Source organism: Caretta caretta, chromosome 12, assembly GCF_965140235.1.
Source record: "Caretta caretta isolate rCarCar2 chromosome 12, rCarCar1.hap1, whole genome shotgun sequence".
Taxonomy (NCBI): domain Eukaryota; kingdom Metazoa; phylum Chordata; order Testudines; family Cheloniidae; genus Caretta; species Caretta caretta.
Genome location: NC_134217.1, coordinates 7,389,994 through 7,415,413, shown reverse-complemented (window position 1 = coordinate 7,415,413; position 25,420 = coordinate 7,389,994). Strand labels below are relative to the sequence as shown.

Genomic DNA, 25,420 nt, shown 5'->3' with positions numbered 1-25,420 from the left:
GAACTGTTTCACTGGGTGACCTTACACAAGCCCCCTTCCCCGCTCTGTGCCTCAGTTTCCCCATCTGTAAAAGCAGTGCTGTGAGGTTTAGGCAGCTAGTGTTAAGCATTTTGAGATCCTCAGGTCAAAGGGGAAAGGTAACATTGGGCCACAAGTCCTCCTTTTCTTTTTGCGAATACAGACTAACACGGCTGCTACTCTGAAACCTGTCATTATTTATTTATAATGATTATACTGCATAGTAAGTGAGACGCAGTATCAATTCCTCTGCTTTCTCCCATCCCATAATACTCAACCAAAAGGCAGATTTCAAATAATTCCACCAGCCACTGGTTAAACTGAGCTGTGGAAGAACAGGGTAGCGGCGAGCTGATTAACCTCAATTTAGTGCATTTTAAAACCAGAGGGGAGATTTACATGAATTAGAAGAGCAGCTGCAGATACACCAACTATAAGGAGATTCACCAGCTCAAACAACTGCCATGCATGCTTTAGGGTGGAAAGTGCTCCCTAGCTGCGTGGTCAGGTAGGTTTATACCTTCAGCATCAGGTATTGGCCCCTGTCACACAGGAGAGCTCATGAGATGAAGCTTTGGTCTGGTCCAGTAGGGCAACTGTTGTGTCTATCCATTTCAGGTATTTCTAGGTCACCCATTACCTGTGCCCCCTCCTAATATGTAATACATTTACCCTCACCCGCCTCTGATGTAGGACAGTGCTATTATCTCCATTTTACAGTTGAGGGGAAACTGAGGCACAGACTAAGTGACTTGCCCAAGACCTCACAGGAAATCAGTGGCAGAGCAGGAAATTGCCTGCGGGTTTCTGGAGTCCTAGGCTAGTGCTGCAACCACTGGAACATCCTTCCTCTCACTGGGGCTTTGTCCAAATTGACTTTACCAACCATGGGCCAGGTCCTCAATTGCTCCATTGACACGTGGCACTCTGCTGATGTAAACATGCTGAGCATGCGGCCCCTGTTTTATTACGATGCTATAATGCACATACAACAATCAACTCCAGGCTGAAACTCAGTTTGTAGGGGGCTCTGTTTAACAACACACAGTTTCTTCTGCATACACGTTTAACACCAACAGCATCACGGGAATTACTGGATGTACAAATACTTCAGAGATGAGACGGTTGAAATTATTTTGTTGGGGGGGGGGAGGGGGAAGGAGACAAGAAGGGGGAGGAGGGATGCATTTGTGTTTCACCCTCTCGATCGGTTTTATTTAAACCCTGGGCCAGATCCTCAGCCAGTGCGAACCACTCGACATCACGCCTTTGACTTCAGCAGCGTTACGCTGGTTTCCAGCAGCTGAGGATCTGGCCAGTGATACATAACGCACCATAGTGGGGTGTTTCCGTAAAACAAATGTATAATTGGCCAAAGATCTTTCTTTAGTTTTGTGTGCGATTGATTTAGGGTTGCTGGTGAAACAGCTGCTGCCTGTGCAAAATAACCACTTTACATAGGAAACGTAAAATGCCCGTTAAGCTAATCCATGAAGTCAAATGCCCTTTAGCTTTGCCTTAATTAGCACCTCCGCAGGCTGCCGCTTCAGTGAGAGCTTGTGCGGTATGCACTGGGGTTGGGACGCAGGACAGCTGGGTTTTATTTCTGGCTATGCCACTGCCATGTTGACTGACCTCGGGCAAATCACTTGACCTGCCTGGGCCCATTTCCCCTTTATCTGACTTGTCCATTAGGAGTGGAAGCCCTTTGGGGCAGGGGCTCTCACTCACTTTAGGTTGGTACAGGGCCTGGCGCAGGGCGACTTGCTTGGGATTTCACGTCTCAGCTGTGATACAAATAACAACCTGCAGCAGCTGGTCCAAATTCCAGGAGAGTCAACCTCCATCTACAGCAGTGGTTCTCAACCTGCGGCCCATGAGACAGCCTCAGGGCCACACCGGTAGTATTGGATACGGCCCACAATGGTAAATAGGTGGAGAACCACTGACACAAGAACAGGTTCCAGAGTAACAGCCGTGTTAGTCTGTATTCGCAAAAAGAAAAGGAGGACTTGTGGCACCTTAGAGACTAACCAATTTATTTGAGCATAAGCTTTCGAAAGCTCACGAAAGCTCATGCTCAAATAAATTGGTTAGTCTCTAAGGTGCCACAAGTCCTCCTTTTCTTTTTTTGACACAAGAACGTTTCTGGCAGTGGACGATGCGCTGCCTTCTTACACCAGGATTGAACTTGACCCTAAAGTCTGAAATGACCCAAGCCGTGTGGTGGCTCCCCCCTGACACCTCACTCCCCTGGGGCAAAGACTGGGGAAAGTCCTGGCACTGTAACTCCCCCAGGGAGATCGATTCCCTACCATCCCAGGAGTGGGCTGGGCTGGGCTGGGCTCCGTCTGGTGGGCAAGGAAAAGGGAGGGAGGCCTGGAGGCGCCTGGATCCCACCCCACCACCCTCACTTGGAGAGCACAGGGCACGGTGCCCGCAGACCACGGAACGTAGCTTGAGTGCGGCTGGCACAGCTCGGCCAAACTCCGCCAGTCTCGCCTCCACAGAATTGGCATCAATGGGCCACACACTGCCGAACGAGGCGCCCCGCTCCCTCCCCCCTCCAGTCTCCAAGCTGCCATCCTCTCGCTCTTCTCCTTCAGTGCCCAGAACCAGGCAGTGCCAACTCCCTGCCGAGGCAGCTCCCTTCCCTGCCAGCAAGCTGGGCTGGGCAAGCTCTAGGCCAATTCCAGTAGCCTCCGGACTACTGAGCAATTCTGTTGCCCCACAAACCCCGTTCTGTGACAGCAGCAATGCCATCACCCCCAACATCCTATTAACTGGCCACGCCTCCATTAGCTGGGCACTTCCCTATTAGTAGATGGGACTCGCCAGGCCTTTTCTCTCCCCTCATCTCTGGGCACCACTCAGAAAGGCCTCATCAATGTGCTAAGGACACGCCAGGCCCTGACTGGAATCCTGCTTCCCTGATGGCCATCCAGCCTGATCCCCCATGCCAACCTGTCAAAGGGTACGCCTGCCCTGTAGCACCCCCTGCTAGACGAGCCTGGCTCCGCATAAGCCTGACTCAGTTTCCTTTACTCTCCAGGCTCCTTAGTCAACTCCACCCAGGCTGTCTTGTGGCTACCACCACCCCAGCCTGGAGCTGGCTGAGCAGCAAGAACAGTTCAAAGCAACCCTCCAACTCCCCCACCACAACACAAAAGCTCACACTCTGCCCTGGCGTTTCCCACAGGCCTGGTGCTCGTCTGTCCCAGTCGGCTCTTCACCACGCAACCACGCCCAGCCCTCCCGAGCTAGCATTCAGCCTCCCTCAGCACCCTGTCTTTGGCTCAGAGAGGTCAGCAGACAACCACCCCTCCGCCTACCCATCACGCTCACAAATCTTGGGAGACAGGCCAGTCCTTGCTTACAGACAGCCCCCCAGCCTGAAGCAAATACTCACCAGCAACCACACACCACACAACAGAACTACTAACCCAGGAACCTATCCTTGCAACAAAGCCCGTTGCCAACTGTGTTCACATATCTATTCAGGGGACACCATCCTAGGGCCTAATCACATCAGCCACACTATCAGAGGCTCGTTCACCTGCACATCTACCAAGTGATATATGCCATCATGTGCCAGCAATGCCCCTCTGCCATGTACATTGGTCAAACTGGACAGTCTCTACGTAAAAGAATAAATGGACACAAATCAGACGTCAAGAATTATAACATTCAAAAACCAGTCGGAGAACACTTCAATCGCTCTGGTCACTCGATTTCTGACCTAAAAGTGGCAATTCTTCAACAAAAAGACTTCAAAAACAGACTCCAACGAGAGACTGCTGAATTGGAATTAATTTGCAAATTGCAAACTGGAATCAGGGCTCAGGATCGGTCCCCAGCTGGATGCACAACGGGGCAGTAATTGGGGCCCAGGATCTGTCCCCAGCCGGGCACATACTGGGGCAGTAATTGGGGCCCAGGATCAGATCCCAGCTGGGTGCACACCGGGGCAGTAATTGGGGCCCAGGATCTTTCCCCAGCCGGGCACATACTGGGGCAGGTTTCATGGGGCGCAAGGGGCAAAGAGTTGGGAACCCCCTAGCTGTAGAGCGTTTGAGTGTCCAACATCTGAAGCCCAGGCAGGCCCAGATCAGGGCTCTGCTTCCTGCCAGGTGTGTGGGGCTGAGCCCGTCCTGCTGGGAGGATGCCACCGGTCCGGTCGGTCCTCCCACTGCTGCCAGCTCCCCATCTCCCAGAGAACGGGAGACAGAGGAGGGGAAAGCCCAGGGGACAGGCTGCAGAGATGGACGGGGGCTGAGTCAGAGGTTACACAGAGAGCAGGCCTGCCTGGGCTCCCCCCCAGCCCGGGCCCATCTGGGAGGTGCTGTGTCAGCCTCCACGGGAGCCTGTGTTTCGCCCGCCTGTCACTGGAATAGAGATGGATGAGGCGGCAGAGAGACAAGAAACAGACATCGGCTCTTTCTCTGAGCAGCATGACAGGCCTGCAGCAGCAATGCAAAGAGCCCTGCCTAGCATTCCTCTCCTTAACCCTGTGCGTGCCGTAGCCCTGCAGCGAGGCAGGGGGCCAGTGATCAGATCAAATCCTGGAGTTCCCCATGCCTGGGAAAACCCATCTCCTCCTGCTGGGAGAAGGGAGCCAGCCCCTTCATTCCCTCAGAGCTGGGCCTCCTCCATCAATCCAGCCCCCTCTAGTGCCTCGGGAAGAGAGGGACTCTACCCTCTCTGTGCAGGGTCCGGGACAGGGAGAGCTCCAGCCCCTGACTGCAGAGGACCCCCGTGCATTAACCTACTCTGAGGATCTCCTGCTTCACGTCTGCCTGGTTCCGGTGGGCTCAGCTGATACTCCCCTGTGCACTCAGCCATGCCCATGCCATGCCACGCGACCCACGCCAGCGGAGGGAGGACAGCTCTGCGTCCGGAGCTGAGAGACGCAAGCCCTTTTGCCAACACATGGCCACCAACTCCAAAGGTTGGCGTTCAAGGCAGAGCTCCGAGCCTGCCCCTGAAAACAGGCCGTGCCCACGTTCAAGGACGATCATGGAGAAAGGCTGGAGACCAGCTGCAGGGGCAGGTTGTGGTGAGCCGTGACCCTACAGGGCCTTAACAGGGTGTTTATTGGTCCCCAGCCCTTCCGGCTGCTGCAGGGCCGATCTTGCTGGTTTCCAAATCGGCTGCTCTTTCTTCACAGATAACTGTTCCCTGGGGCAGAGGCCTCCAACAGGGGGGCCACAAAGGCCTGGTACACCCCATGTCAGTCATCATGACATAACCAGCACCCAACACACCTCAGTGTCTTTGTGTCATAGCACTGGACAAATACTAATCACCAGCTCTTATACAGCACTTCTCATCTGTAGAGCTCAAAGCGCTTTACAAAGGAGGTCAGCATCATTATCCCCATTTCACAGATGGGGAAACTGAGGCACATGGCGGTGACTTGACTTGCCCAAAGCCCCCCAGTGGATGAGTCGGGAATAGAACCCCGGTCTCCCATGTCCCCGTCCAGTGCTCTATGCACTGAACGACACTGCTGTTACCGCAGCATAGCTGGATGATGACCTTGTTTTGGCCTGGAAAGTTTTTTTCAGGTTGCTTTTTGCCTGTACAGTTCAGGCTTTCGTGTTTTGGATCAAGGCCAGTGCTCAGCACCTGGCAGGATTGGGCTCTTAAAGTTACGTCAGCTCTTCTTGCACTGTCAAACCCAGGCGTGTCCCTTCAGAAGTCAGGATGAATCACTAGGCAACCTAACTCAGGTGTCCTGCCATGCCAGCCTTCCAGGGAGAATCATTTCAGACCTCCTGCCTCTGCCATCCAATGACCTTGCCCCAGACGTCTGCAGCTAACCCAGTTGCTTAGGGCTGCCGAAATTGCTGGGTGAATACCTCTGCCACTACAGTTGGATTTGTTTGGCCATGAAAAAATTAATGTTCCCCGCAAATAAAAAAAAAAGGGAGAGGTAATGCTTCTTAGACAATCAATTAAAAGCCAGAGAGAAAGGGATTAGCTCATTGAAATATCAATTTTTAATAACATTGCGTCTCTGAGTCCTTCTAAACTTTTCTGCTCTGTCGTGCTCTCTCTAAATATGCGCCCTGCGACACAGACAGGACAGCGACTCTGATGCCAGGTGAAGTCGGGTTTCAGCCGGGCCTGGCATTTTCACTAGCACCCCACAGTGAGGGTGATTAACCAAGGGAACAGGTACACTCTCTCTCTCACTCTCTCTCGAGATGTGCTCAAATCCAGACGGGCTGCCTTTCTGGAAGATATGGGTCAGCCAGACACAAAATATCGGGCTCAGTGCCTCGGTAACGGTGAGATTCTCTGGCCTATGATATACATGGCTCAGCACAACTCCTGCTTTTCAACAGTTGCAAAATTTTCGCCCCAAAAATGAGCTTTTTTTTCAGAATTTTGTGATAAATGTTCCGTATATAGTTCAAAACTTCCCCTTCAACTCGGACGCCCTCTGGATAAATAACTTCTCAGCATCCTCTCCACCCTAATTCTCACCCTCTGTGGCTTTAAAAAGAAAGAGAATGCTCGTGTTGTTTTTTAAAGATTGAGGCGGATTATTCCTAGTCCCCTGAAACCTGGTGTTTAACCAGATTGAAAGTATCTGGATGGAAAACAATCTGAGGGGCTTGGAGTTTACATGCAGGGAAACAACAAAGCAAGGAAGAACATAAGTAAATTCCTATGAGAGAGTGCAGTGTGCCCCTCCTGTGACAATGCTGCATTAGCTATGCCCACAAAATGGCAGCCTCCATCAGAGACCTTGAAATGTCAAGGTGCAGGGCACAGAAAACAAGGTCATAACAATACCTAGCTGTCTACAACACAGATGATAACTTGGGATGGGTAAGAGAGGAGTGTGTGCTTTAAGGGCTAAGACTAGTTGGGCCAATCCTAAAACATAAGTAGCTCAGATCCTAGTTCCCCTTATATGTTCCCTAGTTCCCCGTATGGCCAACCCACACATTCAAAAACCACAAGTCAGCCCCTCAACATCATGAGAGTGACTTAAAATCCCGAATCCCTCCTGTTGGCGTAGGTAGCATCTACACTGAAGCCAGAGGGGCTCAGGCCCAGATGGGGAAGAAGGGAAGGCCACGGGGATGGGGCAGAAGACGTGAGAAGGAGCTGGTGGGGATGGAGGCAGTGTGGCAGCACCCCACCTCTCCCCAATGGGATGACTGACCCCAGTGATGCTAGAAGAACCCCAGAATGTTTGCCCGTTGCTCTTTGCTTTGGAAGCATCTGAGAGTTCACACCCGTGTCCAAAACCACCTTGAGGCCTGCTCTGTCCCCAGGCCCCATGGCCAGGCCCTGCTCCTGCAGCAGCCTGCTACTTGCCAGCTCAGCTTCAGCCAGCTGCTCTGGCTGATCCCCACCTCAGAGCCACTCGGCTCCCTTCTAGTCGGGGGTGACCTGGTGGCCCAGTGACCCAGCCCTTTACAAGGGAAGCGGCCTTTGTGCATTCAAGGAAAGGGGAGGGCTGAGCTCTGGCTCCAGCAGAGGGGTGGGGCAAGGTTCACAGTGGTCGAGGGGGCGGATTCATATTTAAACCAAGCTGGGTCAACCTTAGCTAATCGCTACTGTTGTTCACCCAGGTGGTCTGAGAAATACACAGCGCCCCAGCCAGGCACTGTGCCCACCTGCTCGCCCGAGCCAGACTTTCCCTGCTCCACAGGATGGGGAGCAAAGAGATGAATTTGCCTGGACCCCTGGCTTTCTTCCTGTGGGATTTCATGCTCTAGGCCCCGCGGGGCTGCTGCTGCAATGAGTGGGGCTGCTCCTCACGCCTCTATCCTCAGCCTCTCCCAGAAGGAGGCGCTGTAGGGAGCCGGGGCTGAGTGCTGATGGGCTGTGTGGAGCTCACGGCTGCGCCAGTCCCAGCAGGTCCTGGGGGGTGAAGTACGATGTAGCCAAGGATTCTGTTGGTCCTCGGCTTGTTCATTCTGCAGCCGTCTCGTTGACCTGCAGCAAGACCCAGCCTCCAGCATGCACAGACTCCTGACTAATCCAGGGGGCCCTCCCCAGAGCAGCACAAACACCCGCCCGCTCCGAAGCTGTGAGGGCGGAGGCTGGATCTATCCTCACTCAGCCAAGCACCATGGTGCTGGAATACTTGGGGGGAAGAGGGGGTGGGGCGGATGCACCCACTGAGGGTTCCCACCCTGGAGGGAAGGAGGACGAGGGAGGGGGCAGAGTTAAGGTTGATGGGGGAATCTGAGTTGTACATTCCTGTGAACAGGCTTCAGAGATGTTAGCGGGTTACAGAGAAGACAGGAACACACTGCTCTCCATGGCCACTGAAGGTAGGACAGCAGGTCAGCGGCCTAACCGGCAGCAAGGGACATTTTGGCTAGGGATTAGAAAAAGCTTTCTAACTATCGGACAGTTAATAGGATTCCCAGAGCTGGTGGAAGGAATGCCCATCATCAGAGGTTTCTAAGAACAGGTTGGAAAAAACCCCTGTCAGGGATGGCCTCGGGGTGCATCGCTGGTTTTGGCTGCGTACAGGGGGCTGGACGAGCTGACCTCTCCCGTCCCTTCCAGCCTTCGCCTTCTACGATTCTCCGAGATTGTGACATGTAGGGATTTCCCCTATTGTTTCAAAAGGGCAATGGAGTCTCAGACTGAACTCTGCCATCCCTTCCCTTAGGAGTAATTTGGCTTCCTCAGACCCACTCACACCCTTCTCCCTAAACAGCGTCTCTCTCCTCCCTTCCTCTGCTCTCCCATCTCCAGGTGACAAGCGGGATTCCTCAGCGCTGAGCTGGCCCTCTGCAAACAGGGGCCGCAGGAAGACCCAAGCGCTGTAATTACCCTGCTTGCACAGACGCTATCTTGTTTTCGGTGCCAATGAGTCTGGAGCAAAATACCCTTGCATTCTGACTATGTCTGCTGTGTGTCTGAGAAGGGCCGGGCTGGGGAGGGGAGTTGCCTGAATGCAGGATGGTGGTGCAGGGGCTTTGAAGATTATGGGCTAGATTAATCCTGGAGGGACTGGGATCAGATTCAGTGGGCTTAGCATGTCCTGGAGGGGAGGGAGAAAACCTGGGGCAACCCGCAAAAGGCAGCTGGAGTTGTCTTTTCTCCAGTTTCAACTTCCCCTTTGAAAACAATCGGGGGGAGAGTTTCAAGGAGCGCCCCCAAACCAGAGCTGCTGCCCCACTCCCAGAGCACCCCCTGCTGGGAGAAGCTGGGAGTTGCCCCGCTCTGGGTGCTCGTGCAACATTCCCTCCCGGGATTCCTGGAAGCAGCCGACTCTGGAGGAAGTGAGCTCCTTGCCATTACATCACACTCTGTTATGGGGGAAATAAACCCCAGGCTCCCTATAAAATTGTTATCACAGGCCATTACTGTTTAGGGTTTTTTTTACTAGCGTTTTAGGCCCCAAGCCAAGGCCCTTTTCAGCTGCCCTGCAGACTCTGGGTGTCATGGGAATGGTGAGAGCAGTAGTTTATTCATGGGCTGATCCAAAGGGAAAACAACATGGTTCCACCAGGGCCTGTTAACAGCGATGTCACCCACCACAAGACACGGCGGAGGGGCCCTCAGCCCTCCAGTCATATCCCTCTAGCATCCCACCCGTACTAAGAGCAAGCCAAGAGGTCTTCTGCCCCACCCAGCCTCTCACTTCAGGGCCAGGCTTTTCAGCAAGTAGCATCAAACAAAGCCACCACCTTGCTCCCCCTCCTGCGACTCTGAGATACCAGTCTCTCCTCTCATTCCCCTACTCTCTTCCCATTCCCCTCTGCCCTCCCGTCAGGACACTGACCCACAGGGCCATGTCCCTCAATTCCTCACCCCTCCCTGGGAGCCACCAGAGGAGTGAAACCTGGCTCCTGCAGCTTCATCTCTCTTCTGCTTATGGCTGGGTTGGTCTTCTGCCTGACCACCCTACTCCCCCGCCCTGACTTATGGAAACTGCCCCAGCTGGGCCTGCTCCTCAATTGAGCCTGACATGCCCATGGGCTCTCAGGCACCCATTAACCCCAGTGTGGAGTTTATACTTCCCACCTAGGCAAGCCTCGCCTCTGGGCATCCCAGCATATAACACCTCTAGACACACACTTGGGTTTATCAACGGTCAGACGGTCTGTAAACGTTCCCTGCCCAAGAAGCCACCTGCTTCCTGATCTCCTGTCTCCACCAGCCTCCGTTTCCACACCACCGGCCGGCACAGCAACAGATTGACTGGCCAGGGACAACCAGCCCAGCCCCAGCAGACGGGGCGCAGTACAGAATAGAGCAGAGCATTAACACCAAAGGGGTTAGGTGTGGGGGGAAGGACTGCCCCATATCAACCACAGGGATCGCCTGGGCCCATAGCTCTATGTTTATAATATAAACCATATACAAATACATACATATATATAAAATCCGTATATAAAATAGAAGGGTTTGCTCCTGTGTACTTGGCTCCTGCTGTCAGTGCTCCAGGGGCCGGGCTCATCTGGGTTAGCTAAGCCTTGGATGCTCTCCGGTGTATTGTTGCAATGTCTGGTTATGCTGTGAGGTGCATGTGTTCATAGAATATCAAGGTTAGAAGGGACCTCAGGAGGTCATCTAGTGTACTCCCCTGCTCAAAGAAGGACCAATCCCCAATTTTTGCCCCAGATCCCTAAATGGCCCCCTCAAGGACTGAACTCTCAACCCTGGGTTTAGCAGGCCAATACTCAAACCACTGAGCTATCCCTCCCCCCAAACAGGGGTGAGGGAGAGGGGCTGTTGGTGGACAGGACACATGGGGAGGAAGCAAGACCTAGTGCCAGAGGTGCAGGCCTTGGAGGTCCATGATCCTGGGTAAGTCACTGCCCTGCTCTGTGCCTCGGTTTCCCCATCAGTAAAAGGGAGGTCATTGGTTGCGAGGCTCAGTTCATTCATGTGTGATGCTGAGGTGCAAACTGTTCCCAGGTTAGGCTGGAACCGAGGAAGGCATCCGAGATGGGGCCTGTCAGGCGAAAGCCATGTGCCAGGAGAGAGCTGGGGAGGGAGGGACTTGGCAGGCCAACTGCAGGGCGTGTGCAGGAGGCTGGAATTGCAGAGGGCATTCCGGGCAGGCATGGCGAGGCGGGGCGGAAGGGGCAGCGACTGCCCTGCGTACCATCCAGTGCACTGGCCTTCACGACCCCTCAGCTGTTGGCATCATTTATACAGAATTGGCCCCAATGCCATTGTTCTGCCAGGGCGGCTAATTCAGGCTCCGCAGCCTGGCCCCTCCCCCCTCCTCTCGTTATTGTCTGGTAACAGCCACCTGGGGATTTCTCTTCATCCCACTCTTTGGCGCTTTAGCTCCCTGTGTGTACGAAACCCACTGGGGTAGAACCAATCCTGCCCCCTGGGATGGGCCCTTGGCCACGGGGTTTCCCCCTAGCACCCCCCCATGACTGGTGGTGACACAGGCCAGCAGGGCCAGAGGCTCTATCCGCACGCATCCTCTGCCGGCTCTTGGCTTGTCTGACTGCCGATGCTGAGGCCTGGGACAGGGAGCGTGTGCGGCCCATGGAGCAGGCTCCTGCCAGTATTATCCTCCCCAAGTGTCCAGCCTGCCACTTCCTTCTCCTCCAGCCACAGTCTCATTGGCCCTGCGCGCCAGGCACTAAGGAACCTGGATCTGTAGATCTTCGTCTTCATCCAGGTCACTGGTCCCGTCGTCAGGGTCGTCGGGGCCAAACCGGGAGCTCCGGATCTTCCCAAAGAGCGGCGCGTTCTGCTGTCTGCGGAGCCTGGGCCGAGAAAAACCAGAGCAAAGGCAAACATAGCGGAGAGGGGGACCCAGAGATGCCCGCGAGCTCCCTGCCGCGCTGTCTCTATCTAGCCCCAGATGTACAGACCTCTCTATACACCTATCGCCACACGTTCCCCTTTCCCTCTCTGTCTGGTTAGGCTCTTGTACGACATCCATCAACACGGCATTGGGGTCCACTCCTCCTGCCCCCAGACCTTTCTATTTTCCCCTCTCCATACCCCTCACGCCTGCCGGGGCCCCAGTGCAAGGCAGGGCCCCAGGGGAACAGCATGTGACAATCTAAATGCTGCGGGCTCTGCCCTGCCGCTCTAGGGTGGGTGCTGCTGTGTGCAACCTCGTCTGCGCTTTGCTGTTTCTCCCAGGCCAGGGTGAAAGCCAGGCACCAAGCGGTTGGTGTGGGGCAGACATGGGGCTGACGGGAGAGGCACTGGACAGGCAAGTCCCTTTGGCCTCGCCCTCATTATAGACCCAACCTCCCCCAGTCCCACAAAGACCTGCCAGAGCCACCCTTCTACAGACCCGCTCTCGGCCCCACCTTTCCTGGCCAGATTCCCCAGGCAGCCCCGGAATCTGGCAACGGAGTGAAACCTGGGAAGAATCACTGGCACTAGAGGTCAGTGCCCATCCAGAATGGATGCCAAGGCACAGCCCCTGGGGGAAGACCTGGCACTGGATTTCAGTGCCTGCAGTTTGATCCTGCGATCCAGCCCCGGGGGTCCAGGGTCTGCAGATAGCTATGTTACAAACACCTGGAACCTGGCCATTCCCAGGGAGGGCTGGGCCTGGGAGAAGAACACAGAGCTGTCTTCTCTCTCCGCTAAGTGGGTGTCACCTGCTGATAAAGCCAAATCCGAACAGCCTTTCCCACAATGGCTCCAAGCAACACTTAATGGACTTTTGATTAAAGCAACCAAGTTCACTTAAAGCCTTTTTCAGATCCCGGGTACTTAACAGCAGCACATTATTGTCTGGAGCCATTTATCAGAGGGCAGAGGGGAGGGGAGTGAGGGCTCAAAGCTGTCATGACCTCCGCCTGCCTCCACCAGATTATCATCATCCAGCCTGGGCAGCACAGAGGTCTGGGTGTCACTAAGACCGAAATGGAGCCTGCATTGACACTGCTGGGAAGAAGGGTCTCCCAGCACTTCCCTGATCAACTGGGATGTCTCGTTACAGCTCCCGAGTTGGATCGCTGGACCCCAGCCCCTGCCAGTCCCAGGGGAAGCTCAGATCCAGCTCCCAATTCCACAAGCCCAGGGCCCATCTCTAGGCCACGATTCCAGCTCATTAGGGGTGGCTTTGCATTTGGTTCTGACATTGGTTTGGCAGCGCTGCGTGTTAGTTAAAGTTGCACCCAGAGCAGTCAGAGTTTGGCTATTTTCTGAGATTTTTGTTTGTTTGGCAACAAACAAAACCAATCCCCGCAATCACAGTGCGTCAACTTCTCAGCAGCCTCCAGCTTCGGCTGATTCTAGGGCTAGTTCTCTGCAGGCTCCAGCCCCAGCATAGAGAGCAACTCATATCGCCCCCCACTGGCTGGGGATTGCAGCCGTCTCCTCTCCCTGGTCCTAGACGGGGAAGTGATATACATTGACTCACCACCCCCTGTGCTCTCCTAGGCCTGGGGAATCCCTGGCTGGGGAGATCTGGGTGCTTTACACCCCTTTGAGCTGCCTGAGCAGAGCTGATCACAGCAGCATCACATGGCCCATTAATATTAAAAACAGAGACTTTCTGGAGGAGGGGAATCCCTTGGATTCCCCGCCCCCCCCCCCAGGTCAGACGCCAGGGCGAGCCCTGGAAAGCTGCTTCAAATCAGGCAGTGAGGCCAGGTGGTCCCTGCCGTTCCTCCCCCGATGCCCTCTCAGCCTCGGGAGCCAGCGACTGAGCCCCATCCCAAACTGGATCTCCCAGGACAGCCCCCTAGAAGTTTCCAATGTGCCCTGGGCAGCAGTACGTGGTCCCCCAAGAGGTTTCTAACCCCTCCCTGGGTGGCAATAAAATATCCCTGCGTGGGCAGCGCCACTTAGGGCGTGTCTTCCTGCGGAGTTAGCCCAGGGGATCGGTGCCTGGGTTAGGCTAGCCCAAGTGTCAGCAGCCACACTGCAGAACCCTGCCTGGGTTACTGGATCCTCACGGGTGCTGCACCCACCCGTGTGTGGCGCTGGGATTTCTGGGGGCACATCCCATGGGTCTTTATGCTGCAATGCGCTGAGCCACTCTGTGAGTCTTTCCCAGTGAACCGTGGGAGAACTTCTCTCCCTTTCAGGGCACACGGGGGGGAATGTAGGAGGGCACTAGAGGACTATCCGCGCTCGAGAGCTTTGCCCTGTGTCCTCACTGCAAAGCAGGTGGGTTACCAGCCCAAGGGACAGTTGAACCCGGGATCCAGCCTCTATCCCCAGCTGGGCCCGTGAGTCTGGGTTGAAAGCACCATCAAACTCGGGTGAGAGGGTTTTGTGTGAGAATGGGAGAGTGGCTAGGGGCAACGCCAGGTAAGAGTCTGGTTAACTCTGCAGTGAAGACAACCCTTCGTCACCGCTGTGATGGCACAGGGGATCGAAGGCGGGGAGGGGAGGGGTCGAATGTTCCCCACAAGGCGGCCCAAGGAAGCTAGAGGTTCAAAGTGCTGGAATTATTTCGACAAGAACCGGTTTTCCCCCGACAAAAATAGGTTTTATCCGAAACTGGCTGTTTTTTAGCAGGGAAATAAATCAGCTCTACTGGGAGAGGCTTCAGAGAAGCGTGTAGAGGGCGATGATGCCTTCTGAACCACCTCAACGCATCCACAGGGGAGAGTGGAGCACACCCTTGACTGAGGGAGTGCGGCAGCTGGAGCGGGGAGGAGGGTAAGGGCCGAGGTCTGTTATTGGAGCGATAGGAGGGAGGCCCAGAGCTGACTGGACATGGAGAACACAGTCTCATTGTGTGGCCTCCCACAGTATGGCCTAGTAGACAGAGCACTGGACTGGGACGCTGGAGATCTGCATGATATCCCAGTTCTGCCAGCAGGATTATATTACTGCTCTGTGCCTCAGTTTCCCCATCTGTAAAATGGGGATAATGCTCCTGACCTCCTTTGTAAAGTGCCTTGAGATCTACTGATGAAAAGCCCTGGGTAAGAGCAAGGGACTGATAGTACAACAGTGGGTGGGAAGCCCATGACTGCTCTCACTGGTGACTCTCTCCAGGAGACAGGACCAAGGGGGCCTGTACCCAGCACTGCTCCTCAGAGATGGTTTCAATGCCCACTGAGGTCAAAGGGAGGCTGTCCATTGGCATCAGGGGGCTTTGGATTGGGCCCGTGTTCTCCTTGTCAATGGGAATCTCTTTGTATTCGTATCAACTCACTCTCCGGAGCATTCTCCTTCATCAGCTAAATGTATGAGTCAAATTCCAAGCCCAAGCCCCGAGAACGTGATGGAAGCAGCTCTCCCATCATCCTCCGGGCGAAAAGCACGACTTTGCTGCCTTTTACTGGAAAGCATGAATTATTTAAAGAGGGGGTTGGGGAGGCGGGAAGAGCTGAAGCCTCCATTATTCCTGTATGATTTAATGGAGATGTCCCAGGAAAATAAAATCAGATTAAAAAAAGGCCAAGCTGCCTCTCAGAGGCACTTTGGATGGTGCAGAATCGATTTGTCATGCGTCCATTTCAGTGTTTTATTGCTGGAGGAATGTACCCCCCGCCCACCTCCCCTCCCCCGCTGCCCAAAAAAAAAAAAAAAAAAACTTTTTAAGAGCAATAAAACCAGAGCATCTTTAAGAGGACAATGCATTTCTCTGGCCCTGTGTCGTCCCCCCACCCCTTTCAGCCCTTCAGTCATATCACACACAGCACGCTCTGTCTCTCTCTCTCGAGATCCCCTGCTCATCCGGAGCTTGGTTTGTTTTCTGCTGCGTGCTCCTGTGCCTTTGTGTGGAATCCTCTCTCCGCAGCACAGTCTGGGGGGACTCCAAGGGTCTTTGCATGGAGGGAGGGTGAAGGGTCCAAGAACCTGGGAGCTGGTTGCCTGGCTGGGCACAGGATGGGATGGGTTCTGCTAGATGGACCCTTTTAAGCCAGTCTAGTAAGAGTTGCTCTCTAGACCGGAACGTCCTTCCGTGCTGCGAGCTAATGTCGCGGGCTAGTGAAGGTTCTTCCAGCTGTCCCAGGCTTGGCAGATTATAATCAGGTTAAAATAATAATTCTGAGCACTTCCATTGCCTAGTGCAGCCATAGATCTCACCCTGATTTGCACAGCAGGGTCAGTATAATTATCCTCATTCTTCAGACGGGGAAAGATGAACAGAGAGTCACGCCTCAAAGAGCAGAGCGGAGCCAAGGCCACGATTTTCCACCAGGACCAGCGATTTTGGGGGCCTGACCCGCTATAACGGAGTCTGGCTTCCAGAGGGCAGGTGCTTGGCGCTTTCTGAAAATCATGCTCCTTTAACGTGTCTCACGTTGGGCACCGATAGCTGAGGCACCCAAAAGCACTAGCCACTTCTGTTGATGTTGGCTAAACGCCTTGACTCCTGGCTTCGTGCCCAGGCCCTCACATCACACGTGCCCTCTCCCCAGGTCTGCCTCTGCTGGCTCAACACGGCTCCAGAGCTTGAAAGCTTCACTCCCCACAGGCCCTAAGCAGGGACTTTCTAGGTGCCCCGCAGCCCTCTGGCCTCGGAGGGGTTTGAAATCTGAACCCAGCTCTGAACAACGCACAATCTTCCCCATGGGCCAAGCCCGAACCGCGGAGCTGAACAGCCCAAAGCTGAGGACACGTTGGATCCATGGTTCTGATTTGGGCCAGTGTAAGGACAGGAGCCATTTGTGAAACCCTCCTCTGGGCCCGATCCTCATTTACATAGCTCGAGTTGCATAAAGGGGCCTTAGAGTAGGTGCAAATAATAGTTTATTCCCCTTTGAAGGCCCCTTTATGGTGCAAGAATGGGTGAGAATCAGGCCCATCACTTCCACTGAATTACCATCCTCCTGTGCAATTCCCATCGTCCAGTGTCTCGCTCCTGTTACTAATCATAGGCCTTTCCATGCAGAAAATTAGTGCAGTTTCATGGATCGCTCACCTGATGGAGCTCATACTACAGGCTGGTCAACACACCTGCTGTGGTCTCCCATTCCCCGGCTCCCCATAAGAGCTAGCCTGACCCCAGCATGGCCTGCCCTCGGCCCTACGCCTGGGCCAAGAGACAGGCGTAGATGAGTATCAGTGCTCGTCCCTGCCGTGTTCCATCCAGGCGTCAAACTGAGGAGGTACTCCAGGAGAACAGAGACAACCAAGTAAATAATGAATGACTCGCTCGACCCCGAGAAGTGACCCCTTGCAGGTTATGGCAACGGGGAAGATTGCTTCTCAGGGAACATGGATCAGCCTCGCTCATTACACTTCCTCCTCGGGCACTGCAGGTCTATCCCAGGAATGCCGGATCAATGGAGGAAGTACCCATGTGCTTTATATCATAATCACTTGCATTTCCGTCAGGCCAAACCCTCTGTTGACTGGTGCCTTCCAAATGCCAGTGATGGGTTAGAGACAACATCCTCCAAAAACACTGCGCGGCCTAAAATCCAAGACCTGCCGCTGCAACCCTGCCCCTCCTGGGTGCAAAGTGCACAGCACCCTACCCAATGGCTCAGGGCAGGAAACGAGGAGCAAACTGACCAATGGAAGCAGGAGGGGAAATTCAGGCTAAGTCTAACTCCCCCAAGTGACTTTGGCCAGGACACTGGGGCTAGCAGCTCGGCAATCTCTCTCGACTACTCATTAGCAAGGCCTCATTTTGACATGTTGTCCATAAGACAGCATCTCCAGCAGCAGCCGGGTTCAGAGGGAAGAGCGTCCCCCTACTGAAGCCCCAGCACTACTTCCTGTCACACCAGGGTGCTCCTTGGAAGTCTCCCAGCCCATTCGGACCCTGCTGAACTTGGGGGTGCTGATGGGATCACAAGCCAGGCGGATTCAGTTGTAGACCACATGGGTAGTTCTAGGGGTTTATGCAAGAGACTCTTTTCTCTCCTTGGCTTGTGCTATTCAGTGGAGCTTGCTCCCAAGAGCACAATGGAGAGTCTGCTCAGGGTGTCCCAGGTGGCGGCTCTTGTGAAGCCAAAAGGAGAGCTAGATCTTGCCTAGAAAACCTGCCTGGTGGAGGGGAGAATTGGCTCTTGCTTCGGAAAACCCTTGTGACAGGATGGCCGTCCCCAGCACCTCCTCCAGCGACGAACAGAGACATCCTTTCCCTTCGGGAAGCTGGTACCAAACTCCAGGCACTGGTAGCTGTGGACTTATTAGTGCCTTTCAGAGAGAAGGGAATCCGGGGGCTGGGAACCAAAGCCAGACTGAATACAACTGGAGCCTCACCTACACTCAGGGGTCAGGCCTGGGGCAGCCGAATCAAGGCTATGCACACAAGGCCTGGGCCCGGGCTAGGTGGTGTTGGCTAACACTGGCGGTGGCAGCAGAGAGAGGGTGCTGGTGTCTGGATTCCATGACCCAGCCTGTGGGGTTAGACTCAACCTGCTACAGCACCCTGAGGGGCTTGGCAGAGGAACAGCAGCCAGAGTCTAGTGGAAGTGTCACACCCACCTTGCTGGCCCCAACTTCAGGTCAAATGCTGCTCCTGATGGTGCCGGACACATGCAGCCACGGGGGCAGTGGGGAGCCACAGGGGATGTGCCTTCCCCCCACCTTTCACTGGCCTGGCCCTACTCAATACAGCTGCAGGGTTCATGCCTTTTCACCTCGCCAACTCGTCTCATGTGTCTTCACCTCTCCAGCTACGGGAATCCTGAAGCAAGTGAGCAAGGACCCTCCCCTGCATGTGCTTCTCCCCCTCCCCAGCTCACAGCTATAACCTAGCAGCTACCAGGTTACGTACAGTGCAGACCCATCCACATTGTGACCAGGTGTCATCTGGCCTGTGTGAACTGCGCCAGAACCATCTAATGCAGAGGTGGGCAAACTGCAGCCTGCAGGCCACATGCGGCCCACGGGACCCTTCTGCCTGGCCCCTGAGCTCCTTGGACACTCAGATGTGGGTAGGTAGAGGTGAAGCTCAGCCACATGGGACATCATTATTGGGGCAAAGAGATTTGGGCCAAGGTCTCCCAGCAGAGGGAGAGTGGGGAGGGTCCTGTTCCTAGTATAAAAATAGGAAGTCAAATGATTTGTAAAACCCTGGGACAGTCTCTGCAGAGGACAGTGCAGCTGCAGACCCAGCCGCGTGGTCTGACACTGCCAGGGCAGCAGGAAGACGCCGGAAGGTGTGGGTGTTGCTGCCCTTGGCTTTCCAAGCTGCCAGGACTGAGGGAGGCTTCCTCTGGTTTTAGCTTCCAGGCCTTTCTTGAATGAACGTGAGAGAGAGAGGGAGAGAGCACTGCCCTTGCAGATCCGTCACTACACACCAGCACTGGCCCTGCATTCCCATCATGACCCTCCCCTCTCCTCCCATCAGGAGCTGACAGGCATCCCCTGGGGGGACACTAAATGGATTAGCCCACTTTGGAAAGCAATTTATCACTGGCAGGAGAATTCTCTCCTGCTCCACTTGATAAATAATTCAGGGCAGATTCCGCCCCCATCTATGCACCCTGCCCTTCTTCGGTAAAATCCTCCTCCTTGTCCCCCCACCATTTCCAGCAGACGGGCTCAGACCAGCATTAGTCCATGGAGATTTGTCCAGAGTCCCAATTAACCCTCCCTTAGCAGCACTTAGTTATAGCGTCTGTGCCCATCTGTGGTCTAGACGCCACCTTAAGTGACTATGGGGAACGTGAGGTAGGTGGGATGAACGCTCCGGCCAAGCACCATGGAAAACAAAGAGGCAGAAGCCCTGGCTTGGCAGCTGTTCGCCTGAGCCTCCATCCCTCCTGCATAACACAGTTTAGCTGGGCAAACCTGAGTGCCTCCAGTTTGGGATTTCTGACAATGCAAGTACAGTGACTAGTCGTCCTGCTATTAGGGGGTTTTCTTATATACGCAAATATAACCTTCCCCCCCACCCCACCCCGAAAAAAGTGTGTCCTGATTTTTCACACTTGCTATCCTAGGTGCAGGATCACAGCCAGCGACTGTGGGGTGAAAGGAAACCCAAACCAACCCTGTTTCTCAGTGGCATCCCTTACGAAAGGGTAGCTGCCTTTCTACTACTGATTAGCTGCAGTGTGGCACCGATTTAATGGGAGGGGTGATTTTATTCCAGTGTAGTTAAACTGGTGCAAAAGGCGGTGTGGATGCTCTTATTTCGGTTTGGTTTAAATCGATTAGGAACCGAAATAAGCCCCTCTTAAACTGAAATAAGAGTGTCCACAGAGAGGTTTAACTAACCTGGGGCATATTTGTATGTAAACAGAGCTCTAACTAAACTGGTGCAAGTCTGTGAGTAGACCACCCCTGAGTCTGCCATTTAGACTAATCACTGGGAATCCCAGCTCCTGCTCCCTCACCATAGGCCAGTACCCTGGCCTATCCTCCCTTCCCGCTCATCCTCTCTTCTCCTTCCTTCCTTTCTGCTACTTCCCTTCGTCCACCCACTTCATACCTTTGTGATGCTGGCAAACCAGGTGCCAGCTCATGCCAAGGCCACTAGGTCTCAACTGAGCACTGACAAATACACAGTGGGAACTAGTCTGGCTCCTCCGTGGATTAGTATCATGAAAATAGGAATTAGAATTATAAAACTGTGTTTAGTGATTAGACTTTATGAAATGCCTGTAAACTGCCTCATGTATCAATCTCACTTATAACATCTGTAGCCCACGTGAGAAAGTAATATTTAAGTGTTTGCTCTGTAACTGTAAATCACCAGAGGAGAGAAGCATTACCAGGTGTGAAATACTAGCTTCCAACAGGAGATGTCTTCTGCCCAGCAAAGGAGGGCCATGAACATCAGACCAACTCTTGTGGAACATCAGAGGACAAAAGACTTTGTTGATTCCCTCCCACCCCCACCCCATGAAGAGGAGATGAGCAAGTGAACTGCTCCCCACAGCTGAATTTGCAACTCGAAGCAGAAACCGGGGAAGGAACAAAAAGCCCTAACAAGGAGGAACTGTATCTTTCATGCTGCTTGGACTCTGAGGGCAGGGATTGCTAAGAATAAGCAAAAGATTCCCTGTGTTTGGCCTGGGTTAGCCCTAAAGGACATATAGAGCTTGCTTATTATAGAAGCTTCTAGTCCTTTTGGAAACTTAAAATTGGAACTCTGTGTGTGTGTGTGTGTGTGTTTACTTGCATTAACCTTGGAAATAACTCTCTTATTTCCTTCTCCTAGTTAATAAATCTTTAGATGGTTTATCATAGAATTGGCTACAAGTGTTGTCTTTGGTGTGAGATCTAAGGTGCAGTCAACTTGGGGTAAGTGACAGGCCCTTTGGGACGGGGATCAACCTGAATATTACTGTGATTTTTGGTGCAAGGGACCACCTATCACAAAGACAAACTGAGCTGGGCAGCCAGACAGATCGGAGCCCCCACGAGGACTGTCGGACTCCATGTTACGGCTGTTACAGTGCTTGAGGAGTTTACACTTGAGAATTAGTTGGTGAACTCTAAGTATAAAATTCAGTTAATTCGGGGTTTGTGCCCTGCTTCCTAACAGTCTGCCGTGAGGTTAGTAACCGCGCTCTTGAGCCACTCCAGGTCAGCTTGACAGCTTCACCGTTCAGTCTTTCCACCCCAGCTTCCAACTTCATCTTGCCCATCTTTATTTCTGTCCTTCCTGTCCTCCCACATTCCAATCTCTGTCCCTCCTCAGGTCTTGTCAACAGGGACTCCGTCCTCCCCAGCCCTGCTTCTCCTCACCTGGATTGCAGGTGCTCCAGCTGCACTTGGAGATTCTCGCTTTGTTCTGTCTGCTCATCCAGGGACCTCTGCAGTTTCCGTGCCTGGTTATGGGCTTCATCAAGCTGCAAGGCCAACAGAAACACAGCTGTCTTCGCCATGTGCAGTACCCATCGTCCCCGGTCACGGCCACCCCCAGGGTTTGTAGGACAGCCCAGTGATCTGAGACGAGAGGATCAGATGTAGGGCATAACTGAACAGGATGGAGGCAGCTCTGCATTTCCTGGATTCTGTGGGTTGGTGTCTGAACATATGTGTCTTTTCTGCCATTCCCTCCTGACTGTTCCAGTGGCACTGGATACACAATGCACCAAGCCTGGCCTGGAGGGGACTGCTCTGGGGGCGAGCAGGGAATTCATTCTTTATACCAACCCTTGCTAGCAGGAGAGGTAGGTAGCGACATGGACACTGAGTGACTCACTAGGAACTGGGCTGAGCCCCATCAAACTTGTTTCACACAAGGCCATCATCCATCCGATAGTAACTTGCAGTCACTTCCGACCTAGGCAGGAGATGAGCTGGCACCAGAGGTGGGAAAGGCTCTTTACCTCGTTAGCCTATCTCCTGAGCCACTCAGTCCATCACATTAATACTTAATCGCCTTTTCTGGTTCCATCTTAGCACCTTTGAAACGTTGCCAGGGACATGACTAAGTGCTTGGCCTGCCCTTTCAGTAGGTCAGGACCTCCCTGCGGTGTGTTTAGATGTCCCTGATCTTACTTGCAGGGGAGCTGCTGTGACAGTGCTATGGGAATGGGTTCCTCTCATTGGGAAAAGGAAATGCTGATAGTTTGAGAGGTTCTGATCGTTGGGCATCTATATGTCTCTCTGTGGGAGGCAGTGTGGCCTAGTGGATAAAGCACTAGACTGGGATTCAGGAGACCTGGGATTCTATCCGCAGGTCTGCCCCGGGCCTGCTGGGTGATGTTGGGCAAGTCTCCGTGCCTCAGTTTCCCCATCTGTGAAATGGAGATAATGATCCTGACCTTCCTTGTAAAGCGCTTTGAGCACGACTCGTGAAAAGTGCTTGATAACAGCTAGGTGTTAGGCTGCCTACCTGTGGTTTCATAAAACCCTCTCACTGTGGCATCGCAGACATTATAAATTTATGAAGATGACAGGACAAGAAGTAATGGTCTCAAGTTGCAGTGGGAGAGGTTTAGGTTGGATATTAGGAAAAACTTTTTCACTAAGAGGGTGGTGAAACACTGGAATGCATTACCTAGGGAGGTGGCAGAATCTCCTTCCTTAGAAGTTTTTAAGGTCAGGCTTGACAAAGCCCTGGCTGGGATGATTTAATTGGGGATTGGTCCTGCTTTGAGCAGGGGGTTGGACTAGATGACCTCCTGATGTCCCTTCCAACCCTGATATTCTAGGATTCTATGAATTTTACCCTCCCAGCCCCTCTGGGCTGTGACCGACTATCAATATCCCCATCACTGGTCGGGGATGCAAGAAATTAAGTGCCGTGCTCAAGGTGACCCAGGAACCCAGCTCTCCCCCAGGGAAGCGGCGATTCCGCATCTCCAGACTGGCTGCCTTTCTGGGAGAGATGCTTTAGCCATGCGCAAGTTGCTGGGCTCCACACAGGGGTAAGCTAAGTGAAACTGAATGGCTTGTGAGACACAGGTCTGAGGAGATGGTCTGATAGTCCTTCCTTAACCTCTCTGAAACGACGTCTCTCCTGAGTCCCAGCTCAGTGCCTTTGTGCCGTTGCCACGACAGAGTCGCCGCATGCCAGCAACGGCCTCGCCATATTACCTGGGCTACTGCTCCATTTCCCTCTGCTCAGAGCAAGGAGCCCCCTGCAGCATCTGCTGGTCGATGGTGACATTTCAACGGCTGCCCTCCTCCGATTTTGGGCTGGGTGCTAAAAACCCTCCCCTTGTCCTGGAGGCCAGGGAGTGGACGGGCCGGGGGGAGGTGTGTGTGCCCCAGACTTGCCTCATCCTCAGCCTGGCCCAACTCCTTCTTCAGCTCCTCCACCCGCAGACGCAGCTTCTTCACCTCCCCCTCGTGCTGCTCCACCCGGCGGTTGGCATGCGCCAGCTCGGCCGCCTTCTCCTGGCACTGCTTCTTCAGCTTGCTGTGGATGTGCTTCAGGTCGGCCAGCTCCTGGAAGGGCCGTGGGAGGGAGTTAGAGTATGGGCAGGCTGGGGCACAGGTCATTCAGGGTGGGCTAGCCAGCCAGTATATTAATAATCCGCCCTGCTCTGGCCTCTTTAGCCAAGGAGCTGAAAGCACGGAACCAACACTAGTGCCTTAAGGCTCCTATCAGCCCTGCTAGAGGGTCAAGTATCGTCTCCCCTCTTTTACAGATGGGGGAAGTGAGGCAGAGAGAGGGGAAGTGACTTACTCAGGGTCACAGAGCAGGGAATAGAACCCAGGAGTCCTGAGTCTCAGTCCCCTACCTGAACCACTGCCCCTCCTCCATACTTCCTCTGAAAAACGTATTACCCCAGGACTCTCCAAGTTGGGGGGCGTGAACAGGTTTCAGCGGGTCGCAAGCACTAGGGAGAGAGGTTATTAGAGAGGGGCAGAGAATCATTAATATAAGGGCTTTCTTTATGGCTAGAGGAGAGGGGCACCCCAAAAGTCTGTCTGGAAGAGGCCCAAACCCAATGTTCTCTAGTAAAGGGTACAGATAGGAGTGAGCAGAGCTCCCAACGGTGCTACTGCGGGTGATCGACCTACTACTGTTTTACACTGCCAGACTTGTCACTGAGGGGTTAGACTGAACCTTCACCCGCATCTCAAACCAAACTCAAACATTGATTTTTGAGATTCCTATGTTCAGGAGACTTCCCCTCCCACAAGCCCTCGTGTCTCTGCATTTCCCAATTGCTCTCCAAATACCAACGTAGCACAAACTCCAGGATTTCCACCCAGCTGAAGCCAGAAAATGCTGATGTCCAGTCCCTTATCTCCACCAGAAAGGTTTGGGAGAATGGTCGTTCCAGGGGAATTGCTAGTGGGGGTCACAGCTACACCTGGACAAAGCCACCTTCGTTCCTTTCCCATCTGCCCACCCACAGGGCTGGAAATATGACTGACTCTCCAGGTGAGGAGGCACACGATGATGGGTGAACCTCAAACAACAGGGGATTTTGCTTCAGACATGCACCCCGAAAGGTGCATCCAGAGCTTATCTGAGTTGCTGCTTATAAACCTCTCTGGCTGGAAACCTCAGGACTCGATCGTCTTGTATTTCAGCAGCTCCTCTCCAGAGGCAGCCAGGACCAGGTCATGCAGAAACACATGGACCTTGACCACTAATGGGGGAAAGGTTAATGGAGCTGTCTCACACCTCACAGCAGCAAAAGCCCGGGTGGATTTTTATTTACTTGGATCTAGTTCTTCCATCCCTAAAACCATGTAGGTTTTACATCCAAGGTAGCAGCCTCCTTTCCTCCCTCCCCCAGCAATGACACTGGGTGCCCAAGCCCAAGACGCACGTAAAGCAACGCCCAGAAACCCCCCATGATCACTGTGTCTACACCTAGCCTGACTCTGGGCAACGACCGGAGGTGTCACGGTGTCTCTCACTGGATGCAGGTGGCTAGGTTCCTCTGATCCCCTTCCCACCTCTCCCCGTTGTCCTCTTGGTGAGATCCCAAAGAAGCGGAGAAGCCCACAAACACCATCTGGCCTCCTGAGCTTGACCTAGAACCTGGGCACCCTGCCCTGAGGTCTCTAAGGAGGACACGGAGGTTGGGATGGAGATGGGTTTTAATGGCCAGCAGCCTAGAGCCAACTGGGGTGTGACTGGGAGCATTCCTGGCCCCAGATGCTCTCGAATATCAAAGAGCCCAATTCATCCCTG

General features: G+C 53.7%; 1 protein-coding gene across 4 annotated transcripts in view; it reads right to left on the bottom strand.

Annotated features, from left to right (window-relative positions):
• Nucleotides 1–10,329: 10,329 nt before the first annotated feature.
• CCDC102A (coiled-coil domain containing 102A) overlaps nt 10,330–25,420 on the bottom strand; it is a 48,871-nt gene continuing 33,780 nt past the window's right edge. For all 4 annotated transcript variants that reach the window (XM_048816730.2, XM_048816731.2, XM_048816729.2 and 1 more), the window contains 3 exons: nt 23,542–23,712; nt 21,559–21,662; nt 10,330–11,735 (listed from right to left, as the gene is read on the bottom strand). In XM_048816730.2, coding sequence (XP_048672687.1) covers nt 11,609–11,735; nt 21,559–21,662; nt 23,542–23,712 — 402 coding nt within the window. In that variant the 3' untranslated portion in view covers nt 10,330–11,608. The remainder of the gene's footprint in view (nt 11,736–21,558; nt 21,663–23,541; nt 23,713–25,420) is intronic.